At 37.4% G+C, this 15,675-nt stretch overlaps 1 protein-coding gene across 1 annotated transcript in view; it reads left to right on the top strand.

Annotated features, from left to right (window-relative positions):
* The first annotated feature begins 2,802 nt into the window (after nucleotides 1–2,802).
* C2cd6 (C2 calcium dependent domain containing 6) overlaps nucleotides 2,803–15,675 on the top strand; it is a 73,166-nt gene continuing 60,293 nt past the window's right edge. Inside the window, exon 1 of the mRNA XM_074071415.1 lies at nucleotides 2,803–3,090. Coding sequence (XP_073927516.1) covers nucleotides 2,848–3,090 — 243 coding nt within the window. The 5' untranslated portion in view covers nucleotides 2,803–2,847. The remainder of the gene's footprint in view (nucleotides 3,091–15,675) is intronic.

The following is a 15,675-nucleotide window of genomic DNA, read 5'->3' as shown; positions in this document are numbered from 1 at the left end:
CAGTCTCGTTAGACATAGATAGGGGTAGGAGTGGAAGAATTTAGGAAAGAATTGTGAATCAGTCTGGGTGTGATGTGAGCAGGTGCTTTATAGAATGAATGGATTTTCAAATGATAGAGATGGGAAACGAGAATAAGACCATAAAGATGAGTTAACTCTGAGGGTTTTCAACTTGGCAATTATCAAAGAAAAACGTTGAAAGACAGTATAATTGTAACTAGTCTAGGCCAACCTAAATGTAATCATTGTTAAGTGTTTGCCTTGTTTGCTTTTTCATTGTACATCCTTTTTCTCTTTCAAACTTTTGGAAAGTAAGTTGCTAACGCCATGACATTTCACCTGAGTATTTCAGCATGCATGTCCAAAAAATTACATTTGTCTATGTAAGCACAGTATCATTAAAACAATGGAAAACAGTTAATTCCATGATATCTAATACTCAGCCCATTCTCAAATTTTCATACTTGTTCCTCTAGTCAGTGTAATGAAGGTTTACACATTCCATTTGGTTGTTTCTTGTCTCTCAATTGAAATTTGTTTCCCTACCTCTTTTCCATCCATGTCTTTTTTTTTGTTTTGGTGCTGAAGATTGAACCCCAGGCCTCATACATGCTAGATACCTGCTCTATTACGAGTTATTCCCCCAGTCCTCCATTTCATTTTTAATGAAAAGTTATTTTAAGAAATAATATAGAGCGATCATTTGTACACAGTGTCAGTATTTTGCAAAATATAATTTTATAACTAGGATTTAAAATTTATCATTTATTCATTATTTTTTGGATTTTTTGAGACAGGTCTCAGCGTGTGGCCCAGGCTGCCCTGGAACTTGTGATCCTGCCTCAACCTCCCAAGTGACAGGATCACAGCTGTGTACCACCTCGCTTGACCCACAACCAGGACATGGACATTGATACAACCCACCCAGATTATTTAGATTTTTCTCAGTTGTACTTGTCTGTGTGTGTTTTAAGTTTTATTTAATTTTACCATGAGCGTACTTAGTCTGTGTATCTGCCACCACAACCAAAATACTGAACAGTTAAAAAAACTTCAAGAATCTTCCATATTACTCTTTTTTAACCACACTCATTCCTTCCTTCGCCCCTCTCCTATGCTCCTAATCTAACCCTTGATAACCATTTATCTGTTTTCTACCCATAGTTTTTTGTCATTTGAATAATACTATAAATTGAATCATACAGTATATAATCTTTTGGGATTAGCCTTTTTACTGCCTCACTATGTAGCCTAGCCAGGTCCTCACATTCACTACGTAGCCTCAAATTCCTGATCCTCTACTTCCCTCTCCCAATTCCCGGGATTACTGGTGTGTGCTGCCACACCCAACAGTTCCTTCCTTTTTATTGCTGAGTAGTATTCCAAGGTACTATGTCCTGCAATTTGTTTACCAGTTGAGGGACATCTAGACTGACTTCAAGTTTCTGGCTGTTACAAATAAAACTCCTATGAACATTTGTGTACAGGATTTTGCATGAACATTAGTTTTCCTTTCCCTGGGATGGGTTGTATGGTAGTTACATGTTTAGTTTTTGCAGAATTTTCTAGAGTTGGCTGTATACGTTTCCATGACAATTGTTTTGAAGAGTCCAAGCCAGTTTTGTTTTACATTTTAGACTGTCATAGTGTCATTTGTTTCTTAATCTGGATTTTCTGTAGACTGGAGCATAGGTTTCAAAGTTTGATTAAATTTAGGTTAGATTTTTAAAAATTATTAACCTCATCTGTGCTGCTATATACTTTATGTTGAACACGAACCCTAAGGAAGTTAGAGTGAACTGATAGATGGTAAGTCTCATTGATGCAGTGATTAAATACCACCCAGCATAAGGCCGGCAGAGTGGCTCAAGTGGTAGGGCTCCTGCCCAGCAAGCACGAGGCCCCGAGTTCAACCTCCGCACAGCAAAAAACAAACAGAAAAATTGCCATGCAGCATAGGCCCCCAAATGACAACATATATGTATTAAGGTATTTTGGGATATTGTACCATGTACCCTGAAAGTGAAAGGTGAGGATCAGGTCCTTGCCCTGAAAGAACTCTACTTTTGGGGTTTAACAACCAATAGTGTGAGCCCACTAATGGTAGTTTGGAGACAGCTATTGGGGTATGTGAATGGGGTTGTAAGACTTAACTGCAAGCTGACTTTTCAGCCTTGGCTAAAAGAAGACTAGATTCCAAATATAATAGTAATAAATAATGACTCTGAGGTAGGAAAGTGCATTTTGGAGGCTCTCAGCTTCCGTATTAAGAAGTTTAAACTTTGTGGCCAATACAGGCGTCTGGAAGTTCCTGGGTTTGCTTTGCTGTAATGGTAAAACTGCATTAACACTGAGCAGTGAAGGGATGGATGAGGTTGGGAGACCGACCAGTAAACCATTGGTCTTCCGCCTGAGAGGCGTCCCAAAGTAGGCGCTGTAAGGAGAAAAAGAAGGGTTAGGAATTTTAGGTTTTGTGGATGTGACATTACTACTCAAATGAGTTGGGAGTGTAGTAGAGATTTGGGAGGGAAGGTGAAGACATCAATGTGTCTGGTGTCTGTGGAAGAGTCAGGTCGCGTTCAAGCGACCGTTGGAGCTGTCACACGTGTAAGCACGGCGATGGTGCAGGGAGGGCCCGCGTGCACCGCAGGCCACCGGCCCAGCCCTTCTCCAGCCTCTGGGGCTCGCTCTCCGGTCCGCCCCGCCGAGGCCCAGGCGCCACGCGGGCCGTGCGCGGCTGGGCGCGCGGGAAACGCCGCGAGGGCGGGGACTGCGCCTGCGCAGCGCGGAGGGCGGCGGTGGCCAAGGCGTCGGTTGGGCGCAGACGGGCTCGGCGGGAATGCAGGCATGGAGCTGCCACAAGAACCTCGTAGGCTTTCCAACGTAACCGAAAACCGCAGCGAGCGGGTCCACTCCTTGTTCACATCCGCTGCGCTAAACAAGGGTCCCCTTGCCAGCCGGGACACCATGCACACCAAGGTGTCCCACTTTTCCTCCGTCCGGTATTCCCAGGACCAGAGCAAGAATCTCTTGACCAAGGACCAAGGCAAGGACAAGGACAAGGAGAGCACCGGGAGCCGGCTGCTGAACGTGAGTGGTGGTGGGCCAGCTTCGGGGCAAAGGGGCTGGGGCCAGTGGAGCGCGCCCCCTGCCGACCACCTGGAGAGCCGGGCGAGGGTCCGAGGGAGACCTCCCCCAAGTGGAGGTGCTGGTGATGCCTGGAAGGGTTTACCTGTGGGACCTTAGAAACTACCCAACTCCTCCTGCCGTCGTTCCAGTAGCCGATAAATAAGACATTACTACCTACCTTAGAAGGAGAACTAAAGGGGATAATGACATTACGTGCTTTTACAGTCAATAAATGTTAGCAGCTGCCATCATCATTTATGTGGATAACCTCCAGGTGCTTTAGTGAACTTTGTTTTCATTACTCCAGTTCTTAAATAATGAACCTGGAGAAGCGTGTCTCCATCATTTCTGCAAAGGCTTCCTGTAACTCTTGAGTTTAGTGGTACCTTTTAGTGGTACCACTAGATCGTGAAGATGTAAATGTTTACTTTTTAAAGGTTATCCGAGGATTATTAGGACATTTTATGTTTTCTGTTGGTCTTAAGTTATTAAGAAATATTGCAGATAAAACTACTTATGAGGAAACAAATGGTATGTAAAAAGATCAGGTCCTTCTGTGTAAAATGAAGAAGTTGAAGTACTTGATTTCTAAGATACCCTTCTAATTTAAACAACAAAAAAAAACCTTACCATACTCTTAAAGCATTGTTTTGACAAGTTGAAAGCATGGTAGGATAAAACTAAGAAAAAATCAAAAGGTTTGTGAGAGGGGTGTTCTTGAAGTCTGTAGGTCATGGAAGTGTTTGTTGTGATCAACTTCAGGAATTGGGACTTTGGTCTATGGAATGGTAATTTTCAATATTGTTTTGAGTATGAGGAACCCTTCCCCCACTTTTTTTTTTTTTGGCAGTATAAAAGTTTGAACTCTGGGCCTTGGGCTTGTCTAGCTCTACCACTTGAACCATGCCCCCAGCCCTTTTTCCTTTAGTTTTTAAGATAGCACCATAAACTTTTTTTGACTGGAATCCTATATACACCTCCCATATAGCCAGGATGAGAATTCCTTTTTAATATATAAAAAAAAAATTCCCACATAAAAGTAGCTGGCTCTTCATTATTCACTGACTGGGATATGATATTATTAATGGAACTTGCTCCACACCAGTGTTTCTTTTAATTCTTGGGTCATCTATATCCATTCTTCTAGGGTGCTCATTAAAAAAGATTTTGGGGCCTCCACCATAGACTTCCAAATCAAAAGGGTGGGTCTAACAGTAATGTGCTTAAATTTAAAACTATTTCAAGTGATTTTTAGACTCATGCTTAAGAATCACTATAAAGAGCAAAAAAATGGTGTGGGGATCATAGATTGAGGGTGTAGGATAGAGAAGGAAGCAAGTAGAACCAGAAAAATTGGATGAATTGGCTGAAAACAAAAGGAGGGATAAGTGACTAGAAGTTTCAAAGAGATTTTTAAAAAAATGATGGTTTAAATTAAATGTAGGTTATAAAGAAAATTGGAAGGAATAGCTAGAGACAGTACTTAGAGTGACAGATAATGTAGGTTATGTCTTTCATAGAAATGCTGAAATTTAAAACTATTTCAAGTGAAATAGTAGTGATGGCAGATACCTATAATCCCAGCACTTGGGAGGCTGAGGCAGGAGGCTCTTAAGTTTGAAGCCAACCTGGCAACATGGCAAGACTCAATCTCAAAACAAAACAAAGCAAAACAAAAACAAAATGGATAACCTACAACATATCTTAGTATCAGGTCTTTGAACCTCCTTAATTCCTTTCAGCAGCTCACTGCAGTTTTGTATTTGGACTTTGTCTTTACACTTATGGTTTTACTTCTTTAATACTGAAACCTAGTATTGTGTTTTCTAAACTGTCATTTCTTTTATTATACCTGTTCTTTGAAATATATGCTAAATTTTGTGTTAGACAAGGAGGATACAGTGGTGGACAAGCAGGCAACACACCTTCACTTGAGAAGCAAACATTCAAAATCAACAGACAGTACAGGTTGTGCTGTGTTCTGAAGCAAATAAAAAGTGCACTGTGATCAAGGGATGAATAGTACTTTGGCTAGAAATCATTGAATATATGCCAATAAAAATGAAAAAAAAAGAGAAGGCTTTTCTGAGGAGGTGGTTTTTAAGCAAAAACCTGAAGAATGAGAAGAGGCTGGCTAAAGTTGTAGGGAGAGAATTTAAGATGGAATAAACAATTGTGAATTCTGCAGAGAAATAGTTTGAAATGTTCAAGAGACAGTGCACGAGAGGACGAATAAGTGAAATGAGGCTGTGACATGTTTTATATATTTAAGGCCCTTTTAAAATCTTGTGTGTGTGCTGTGTGTGTGTAAACTGAAAATTTAAGTAATTTTTTTTCTATCAGGTTTTTATTTCTCTCCTCAAATTTCCAAAAGTTCTTTATTTATTATGGATATTATAACTTTGATAAGTATCACAAATATTTTCTCAAAATTTAATAGTTGTCTTTTTGCTTTTTGGTATGCAACTCTTAACTTTGTTAATTTGTAAAATTGTTTTTTTGTGTTCTATTTTGTTTATTTATTTTTGGTGATATTGGGGTTTGAACGCTTACTAGGGTTGTGAACTTTATCACTTGAGTCACACATCCAGGCCTTCTGTTTATTTATTTCTGCTCTAATATTTATTATTTATTACTTTCTGCTACCTTTGAATTTACCTTGGGATTTTTTTTTACTTCATTGAGGCATAAAGTTAGTTTATTTGAGATCTTTCTTTTTATGTAGGTATTTATTACAAACTTTCCTCTTAGAACTGCTTTTCCAGCATTCTATAAGTTTTGGTATATTATATTTCCACTTTTGTTTGTCTTAAGATACTGTTTTAATTTCCCTTTTGATCTCTTCTTTGACCTATTGATTATTCAGAAGCAAATTGTTAATTTCCATATACTAGTGAATTTTCCAAATCTCCTCCTGCTGTTGATTTCTAATTTCATAACACTGTGGTCAGAAAACATACTTGATACAATTTCATAAATTTTTTAAGACTTGTTTTTGGCCTAACATATAATTTATCCTAGAGAATGTACATGTATACTTGAGAAGAATTTGTATTTTGCTGCTGTTGAATGGAATGCTCTGTATATATTTGTTAGGTCCTTTGGTTTAAGGTATAGTTTAAGTCCCATGATGTCCTATTATTTCATGTCTTAATGATTTATTCAGTGTTGAAAGTAGTGTTGAAGTTAGGCACTATTGTTGTATTGATAATCTTTCTCTCCCTTCAGATTTATTAATACTTGCTTTATATATTTATGGACTCTGGATTAGGTGCATATATAATTATATGTAATTATTATATCCTCCTGATAAATCAACCCCTTCGTCATGATATAATGATCTCATTTGTCTCTTCTTACAGTTTTTGAGTTAAAGGCTATTTTGTCTGACATCTCTGTTTCCATTTGCTTGGGATATAAGCTTTGTGTGTGTGTGTGTGTGTGTGTGTGTGTGTGTGTGTGGTGGGGGGGGGCTGGGGATCAAACCCAGAGTCTTATGCATTCTGTTCAAGTTCTTTACCATTTAGCTGCATTCCCAGACCCAATATGTTTTTAAAGCTCAAGTGAGTTTTTTGCAGGCAGTATATATACTTGGGTCTTGTTTTTTTTTCCACCATTTGACTACTCCATGTCTTTTGATTAGAGAAGTTAATCCATTTACATTTAAAGTAAGGACTTATTATTGCCATCTTGTTAATTATTTTTTCTTTTTTCTTTTTTTTTTTTGCTACATTGGAGTTTGAACTCAGGACCTTCTGCTTGCTAGGCAGGTGCTCTACCACTTGAGCCACTTCATCAGCCCTGTTTTTGTGATGAGTTTTTTTTTTTCGAGATAGGGTCTCATGAACGATTTGCTTGAGGTGGGCTTCAACCTGTGATCCTTCTGATCTCTGCCTCCTAAGTAGCTAGGATTATAGGCACAAGCCACCAGTGCCTGGCTTCTGGCTGTTTTTTAGTTCTTTTATTCTTGTCTTCTTTTGTGATTTGATGATTTGCCACAATGGTATGTTTTGAGTACTTTCTCTTTTTTCTTTCTTCTACTATAGTTTTTTTTTCTTTCTGGTTACCATGAACTTTACATAAAACTTCTTAGAGATATAATAGTCTGTTTTAAGCATACAGCAATTTAACTTTCATTGCACACAAAAACTGTACCCTTTTGCTCCTCCCTTTTATGTTTTGATGTCATTATTTACATCTGTTTAAATTTTGCATCCTCTAAGAAATTATTGTAGCACTACTTATCTTTAATAATTGTGTCTTTTAGCTTTTAAACTAGAGGTAAGTGATTTACACATAACTGTTATTAGAATATTCTGAATTTGACTACATTTACCTTCACCAGTGAGTTTTATAATTTAATATTTTTATATTATTAATTAGTATCCTTCAGCTTGAAGGATTCCCTTTATCCATGTCTTGTAAGACAGGCATAGTGGTGATGAACTCCACAGATTTTGTTTGTCTGGGAATCTTTATCTTGTTCTCATTTCTTAAAGACAAATTTTCTGAGTTACATATTTTTGTTTGGCAGGCATTTTTTTTTTCATTAAGCACTTTGAGTATATCACCCCATTCTCTCTGGTCTACCAAGTTTCTGCTGAGAAATCTGGTGATAGCCTTATGAAGATTACATTGTATGAAAAAGTTTCTTTTGCTGCTTTCAAAGTTATTGTTGTCTTTGATTATTAATAGTTTTTATTGCAGTGGTCTTTGGGCTGAATATGTATGGGGACTTGTGAATTTCATGTACTTGGATGTCCATATTGCTGTTCGGATCCAGGAATAATTAGCCATTATTTCTTTAATGGGCCTTTTGTTCTTTCCTCGTTCTTGTTTTAGAACTCCCTGATGTGAATATTGTTTTCTTGATAGTATTTCATAATTCATGAAGAATTCACTTTTTAAATTCGTTTTTCTCCTCTGACTGAATAATTTCAAATAGCTTTTCTTCAAGTTCACACATTCTTTCTTCAGCTGATCAAGTCTGCTGTTGAAACTCTCCACTGCATTTTTCATTTCACTGATTGTATTAATAAACTGAAGAATTTCTGATTGGTTCTTTTAATAATGTCTATCTCTGTGTTGAACTTAATTTTTGTTTATGTATTGCTTTCCCAATTTTTGTTTAGTTGTCTTTGTGTTATCTTGTTCATTGGGCTTCCTTAATCGCTTTTGACTTCTTTGTCCAGCAACTCATAGATCTCCATTTCTTTGGGGTTGATTATTAAAATTATGTTTCTTTTGTGGTGTCATGATTCCTTGATTTTTTTTTGTGCTTCTTGTTGCTTGTGTTGATGTCTGTGCATTTGATGGAGCAGTTACCTTTCTAGATTTTACAGACTGGTTTTGGTGAGACCTTCATGTATCAGTGATCAGTGGTATGAGTGTGCTGGCTGGGTGGGTTCTGGTGATTTTAGCTCCAGGAAGGACCCAATGATGCTAGTCTCCATGCAGCTCTATTAGCAGAGGCCAGTGCTGGTGGTGATTATAGGGACCCATAACAACTGAGTCTGGGAGGATTCAAGTGTCCATTAGGAACCCACCAACATCCAGTGGTGTCTAGGCCTTTTGGGGTATTCTGTGGTGAAAGCTTCTGGGGATCTTTCTGTGAGGCATGTCATAGCTATGGGGATACTTTTTGGTACCAGGTCCAGCTTGTTGGCACCTCTGTGGTGACAAGGGCACTGATGTTTGATGTGCAAGTTCCTGTAGAGAAGCTTTGGAACAAGGGTCTGGAGTGTGGGTGCTCGCAAAGCAACAGCAGCTCTGGGATTAGATGCTGGCTAGCTCACAGTGGTGGTAACTCTGGTGCCTAAGGGTTTGGCACTCAAAGAAGCCTTGGAGCTGGTTCTGAAGCACAGACATGCACAGAGTAGCCACAGAGCCAGGGGTTTGGATTAGGAACATGAACAAAAAGTTACAGAGCTAGAATCTGAAGTGCAGGTGCATGAGGAACAGCCATGGCTCTGGAGTCTGGAATGTATATGAAGTTTGGAGAAGGGTGGAATCCTGGTCCTATGATGTAGCAACAGCAATGTTCTTGCAAGAGTCAGTATAGTAGCAATGGCTATATCGGTGAAAGCTGCCAGTGTACTCTGTGGAGCAGGTCATTGGGGCTGGTGCTGACAAAGACTACAGGATTCTGCACTTAAAAGTTGTGAGGAATCACAGTAGCCATTGGGGTCCTCAGCAACAACGGCTGCCAGATCCTCCACAAGAGCAAGCTCCTGTAGATCATGATCGCATCTGCTTTCAGGTGGTACAGATAGTTCCTGCCCTTCATCTTTGTTCCTTGATATCTCCAGATGTCTTCATTAAACTAATCTTCCTAGCAAGCTACTGTTGGTCTACTGTTTTGATGTTGGTTCCTAATTGAACCCTTGAGTCCTTCCAGTGCTCCTTCTGTTTGTTGCTAGCTAATTTTTTTTTTTTTTTTGTGGGAGGAGAAATGCTAGTGTCACCTATTCTGCCATCTTGTTGAGACATTACCTCTCTATTTTTTCTTTGCTTCATTTTTTGTGGCACTGAGGTTTGCACTCAGGGCCTTGTGCTTACTAGGCAGGTGCTCTACCACTTGAGCTATGCCTCCAACCCTCTATTTTCTTTTTCTTTAAGTGTTTGATAGGATTTACCAATGAAACTATCTGGACCTGGGTTTTTCTTTGTGGGAACATTTTTAATTGCTAATGTAATTTCTTTATATGTTATAAATCTTTTCTTATATTCTTTTTCTTCTTGAGTTGGTTTTGGTCATTTGTATCTTTCTTTCTAAGAGTTTTTCCAGTTCATCAGAACTGTATAATTTGTTAGTGTAAAATTGTTCATAGTTGTAGTAGTTACCTTATACAGCAAAACAGACTTTGGGGAGACTATCCTGAATTAACACAGGAGGCCCTAAATTCAAGAGAGTTGGAGAGAGATTTTGTTATTTGTTGAAGAGGCAGATATTGGAGTGATGCAGCCACCAGAATCTGGAAGAGGCAAGAAAAGATTTTCCCCTAGAGCTTTCTGTGGAAGGATGGCTGTACTAACTCCTTGATTTTGGCCCAGTGTACTGATTCAGACTTCGAGCCCATGCATGAAATCTGGTAGTTTAAAGTATCCAGAAAGGTAGATTTAGGTAAGCAAGACATAATTATAGGTATCTGAATGTGACACCATAGCAGTAGTTGCTAAATTTCTTTGCACAATCGCATCAGTAGAGAGCATATGAACACCTAATGCCATATGTATTTATACATTGTATAAGTATTTATGCATCATGCAAATGCAGTATAACTTATTTGTAAATTCTAAAACACAAAACTAAAAATGGTGAATAAGCAGTATTTCTAAAAATGTTTTTAACTGTATTTTATTTGTGAGGGGTACAAACTTCCAAAAGCATCATTTTTGAAAGCATGGTGTAATACTTTGTGACTTGGTGATTTGAAGGTCTGGTTCTCAAGGCCAATGTATTTCAGTGGTTCTTTTTCTTTTTAATTTGATGTAGTACTGGGGATTGAACCCAGGGGCTCACACTTGCTAGTTAAGTACTCTACCACTTGAGCTAGCCCTTTTGTTTTTGAGATAGGGTCTTGCTTACTTTTCCTGGGATGGCTTTAGACTCATTATCCTCCTGCCTCTGCCTCCTTAGTAGCTGGGATTACAGGTATGTACCACCACACCTGGCTCCAGTATTTTTTTAAAAAACATTTTTATTAGCGTACATTGTAGGGGGGTGTTGATTGTGACATTTCCTGGCACTGTAGGGTATAATGCTTGGGTCCTGTGGTGGGTGTCCTTGTTTCATGAAGATAGAAAACCCCAGAAGGTGAAAAGAAGTCACTGCTCTTAAGCTTGTTCTAAAGCAAGAAAAAAAGATTAAAAATGTCTTTTTTTTTGAGTTAATAATTCCATGTACCTGTAACTTGCAAATGACTGACAAGATCTGACCAACCAAATCAGTTAACTCTTCTTTCATGCAGAAGGAAATGCAAAGACAAAATTTCCCTTCTTGGAAATGGTTTTTCATTATAATGAAATTGTCATTATATTTAGACTACCTTTCTTCAACACCAGACTGAACCTCTTGAGAGTAAAAACACTTCAAGCTAAAATGAGCCTGGTGCCAGTCATATAGTTGTGTCAGCATACGAGTGAACATTCCATAATTAATGTAAGGGTAGTGAAGCTCAATTACGGCTAGGAAATAGAAGTACTCTAGAAAAGGTTAGGTATGTGGGCTAACAGGTTTTCAAAGAAAACTGTAGAATGGAGGAGAGTGGGTCAGAAAAGTCACTGAGAAGGAATTACAGGCAATGTGAGTGGATGTAGAGACTTTTCAATAGAAGTGCCACAAGAGTCTTCTATCAAGGTGGGGGCCAGATGTACAGAGATGAAAGGCACAGGGGAATTAACTGAAATCTAAATTCTCTGCAGATTCAGGAAATTCTAGCTGATGTCTGAGGGTTTATGAGATGTATAGACCCTTCACTTAAGATCTGAAAGGAATTCGGCAAAGACTTATTTTGCTGGTGTTGTTGCCATTGAAGAGCACTGTGCTCAAATGAGGAAGGAAAAGTTAAAAGGTAGTAATACAAGGGGGGAAGCAGCAGCATTGCCGGGTCATTAAAGAATGAATTGAGCATGAGTATTCTGAAGGAGTTTTTTTTTTTCATCATTTCTTTGTGGTCAGAATCTTTAAAATCTACTCTTAAGGCAATTTTGAAATGTATAATACATTACTATTAACTATAATTGCCATTTTATGTGATAGGTCACTAAAACTTTTTCCTCTTGTCTAACGGAAACTTTGTGCTCATTGACCAACATCCTCATCTTTCCCATCTTCCTGATCCCCTACCCAGCTTCTAGTGACAACTCTTCTACTCTCTACTTCTACCAGTTTGACTTTTTAAGATTCCATATATAAATGAGATCATGCAGTTTTTGTCCTTCTGTGTCTGGCTATTTTACTTAGCATAATATCATTGGGGTTCATCAATGTCATTGCAAATGTCAGAATTTCTTTTTAAAGGCTGAATAGTACTAAATTTTCTTCATCACTTAGGTTTCTTCTATCTTGGCCATTGAGAATAATAATGTAATAACCATGAAAGTACAGATACCTCTTCAATATGCACGTCTGAAAAGCTAGCATCATACTAACTGGAACTTTGCAAGGATGCCCACTCTCACCACTTCTATTACACAGTGCTGGAAATCATAACCAGAGCAATTAGGCAAAAAAAAGAAATTAAAATCATCCAAATAGGAAAGGAAGATGTGAAATTGCTTTCTGATCACATGATCTTGTGTATTTAAAAAAAACCTAGATAATGTTGGAAGTGATAAATGACTTCAGTAAAAGTTGTAGGGTACAAAATCAACATAAAAAATTAGTGGCATTGTTAAATACTTTAAATGAAAAATTTCAACTCAGGGTTTGTTGTATACTTTAAGAAAGTTGAACAAGTAATTCTTAAAAAATATATGACAACAAAGATTACTGGACACTTAATGCTTATAAATAAGGTCAGGTTGATTCTAGTTCAGCAAAGCTTGGGGTAAATGTAATTCTTCCTTTTCAGGTTAGATTTTTAATGGCCAGTTTTCCTCTGTTCCCTTTGCCTTACTCCTCCAGAGATACTTTCTCTTAGACATGATTGATTTAGAATAGAAGTATGTTGTTTAGTTTCCAAGTGTTTAGATTTTCTTGTTATATTTCTTACTATTTCTAGTTTTAGTCCCTTGTAGTAGTAAAACACACTGTGTAGTATTACAATTATTTAAAATTTGCCTAAGTTTGATTTATGGCCCGAGATGTGCTAAATACTTGGTATATGGTTCTTGGGAACTTAAAGGAGACATATATCCTAAAGGAAATATATATCCTACTGTTGTGGGGTGAAGTGTCGTATAAGTGTTGATTAGATCCTATTGGTCTATCATATTATTGAATACTTCTTTTTTCACCTTTTAAATCAGCCTATCAATCAATTAATTGTACTGGGAGTACATTGTGATATTTACAACAGTTCTTACAATATACCATAGTTGAATTTAGTTCCTCCATCATTCTCCTTTATCCCCCTTTCCCCATTCCTAGAGTAGTTTCAACAAGTCTCATTTTTCCATGTACATATATGTGTACATGAGTACATGATGAGCCACTCTGTCAACCATGAATACTTCTGTATCTTGTTGATTTTCTGTCTAGTTATTCTATCAGTTGTTAAGAGAGGGTTATTGAAGATGACAGCTGTAATTCTGGGTATATGTTTTTCTCCTTTCAGCTCTATCAGATTTTGCTTTCTATCATATTTTTTAGTTCTGTTCAATGCAAAACATTTAGGATTCCTATTCTTGGTGTATTGACCCTTTTATCATTATGTATTGTATCTTTCTGGTAATTTCCTTGGTATGAAGTCTGCCTTTTTGGATGTTAGCATAATCACTCTTGCTTTCCTTTGATTAATATTTACATGATATGTATTTTCATATCCTTTTACTTTTGACCTGTGTGTAACATATTAGAAGCAAGTTTATTATAAATAGCACATATTTTGGTCATGTTTTAAAATTTTATCCTTCTATTTTATTTATTTATTATTTATGGTGGTACTTGAGTTTGAACTCAGAGCTCCACACTTGCTAGGCAGGTGTGCCTAGCAAGGTGTCCTAGGGCTAGGAGGGTCACACCTCCAGCCTTATTTTGCTTTAGTTGTTTTTCCAGATGGGGTTATTTTCCTGGGGTTGCCATGGACTGTGATCCTCCTACCTATGCTTCGCACACAGCTAAGAACCACAAACACAGGCCACCATAACTGGCTTATTGGTTGAGATGGGTCCTTGCTAACATTTTGCCCAGGCTGTCCTCGAACAACAATTCCCCCATTCTCTCTTCTGTAGCTGGAATTATAGGCATGCACCACCATGCCTGGTTCAGCTCTAACTTTTAACTGGTGCTTTTGGATCATTTATATTTACATAATCATTGCTGTATTAGGGTTTCTGTCATTTTATTTCTTATTTTATGTTCTCTCCATTGTAAAATTTTCTTTTTCTTAGTATAGACACAAACATTCTCAACAAAACACTTGCAAACCAAATTCAGCAACAACACATTAAGATTATACATCATGATCAGGTTGGTTTCATTCTAGGCATGTAAAGGATATTGATTCAATATAATTAAATCAATAACTAATACGGCACATAAACAGAATCAAAGACAAAAACCACATTGTCATCTTACTTGATAGCAGAAAAAGCCTTTGACAAAATTCAACATTCTTTTTTGACAAGAGCTCTGAAGAAACAAGGAATAATAAAGGCTATATATGACATACCTACAGCCAAGATCATACTAAATGGGGAAAAACTGAAGCAATTTCCTCTAAAGTTAGGAAGAAGACAAGGGCATTCACTCTCCCTACTTTTATTCAATATAGTACTGGAATCTCTAGCCAAGCAAGAAGGCAAGAAAAAGAAATAAAAGGGATCCAGATTGGAAATAAAGAAGTCAAATTATCCCAATTCATAGGTGATATGATTCTATACTTAAAAGACCTCAAAGATTTCACCAAAAAACTCCTAGATCTGGTAAACACTTTTGGCAATGTAGCAGGATATAAAATAAACATATAAAATCAGTAGTTTTTCTATATATGCCAACAGTGAAAAGGCTGCATAGGAAATCAGGAAAATAATGCATTTCATAATGGCATCAAAAAATACCTACATATAAACTTAACCAAGGAGGTGAAAGACCTCTACAGTGAATACTATAAAACCTTGAAGAAAGAAATTGAAGAAAACACCAGAAGATGGAAAAACCTACCATGTCTTTGTATTGGTAGAATTAATATTGTTAAAGTAGCTACACTCTAAAAAGCAATATACATATTCAAAGAAATGCCCATCAAAATCCCAATGTTATTCTTTGCAGAAACAAAAAAATCATATGGAAGAATAAAAGATCCTGAATATCAAAAGCAATCCTGAGCAAAAAGAGCAGTGCTGGAGGTATCACAATACTAAGCTTCAAATTATACTATGAAGCCATAGTAATAAAAGCAGACAAGAAAACCAATGGAACAGAATAGAAGACCCATAAATAAAATCACCCAGCTATAGCCACCTGATCTTTGACAAAGGAGCCAAAGACATACACTGGAGAAAAAACAGCTTCTCCAATAAATGATGCAGGGAAAACTGGTTATCTACATGCAGAAGACTGAAACTACACACTCCCGTCTCTCAGGCTGTACAAAAATCAGCTCTAAATGGATCAAAGATCTTAATGTAACAGCTGAAATAGTGAAACTACTACAGGAAAAAAATAGGGAAAACTCTGGAAGATGTAGGCATAGGTAATTATTTTCTGAATAGAACCCCATTGCCAGGAAATAAGCAAGAATTGACAAATGGTACTGCATGAAATTAAAAAGTTTCTATACATCAAAAGAAACAGTTGTTAGAATCAAGAAACAACCCACATAATGGGAGAAAAACTTTTGTCAGCTACTCAACATGTAAAGGATTAGTATCTAGAAAATA

Source organism: Castor canadensis, chromosome 4 (assembly GCF_047511655.1).
Source record: "Castor canadensis chromosome 4, mCasCan1.hap1v2, whole genome shotgun sequence".
Classification (NCBI taxonomy): domain Eukaryota; kingdom Metazoa; phylum Chordata; class Mammalia; order Rodentia; family Castoridae; genus Castor; species Castor canadensis.
Note: the sequence above shows the minus strand (reverse complement) of the source record. Positions and strands in the feature narration are given on the sequence as shown.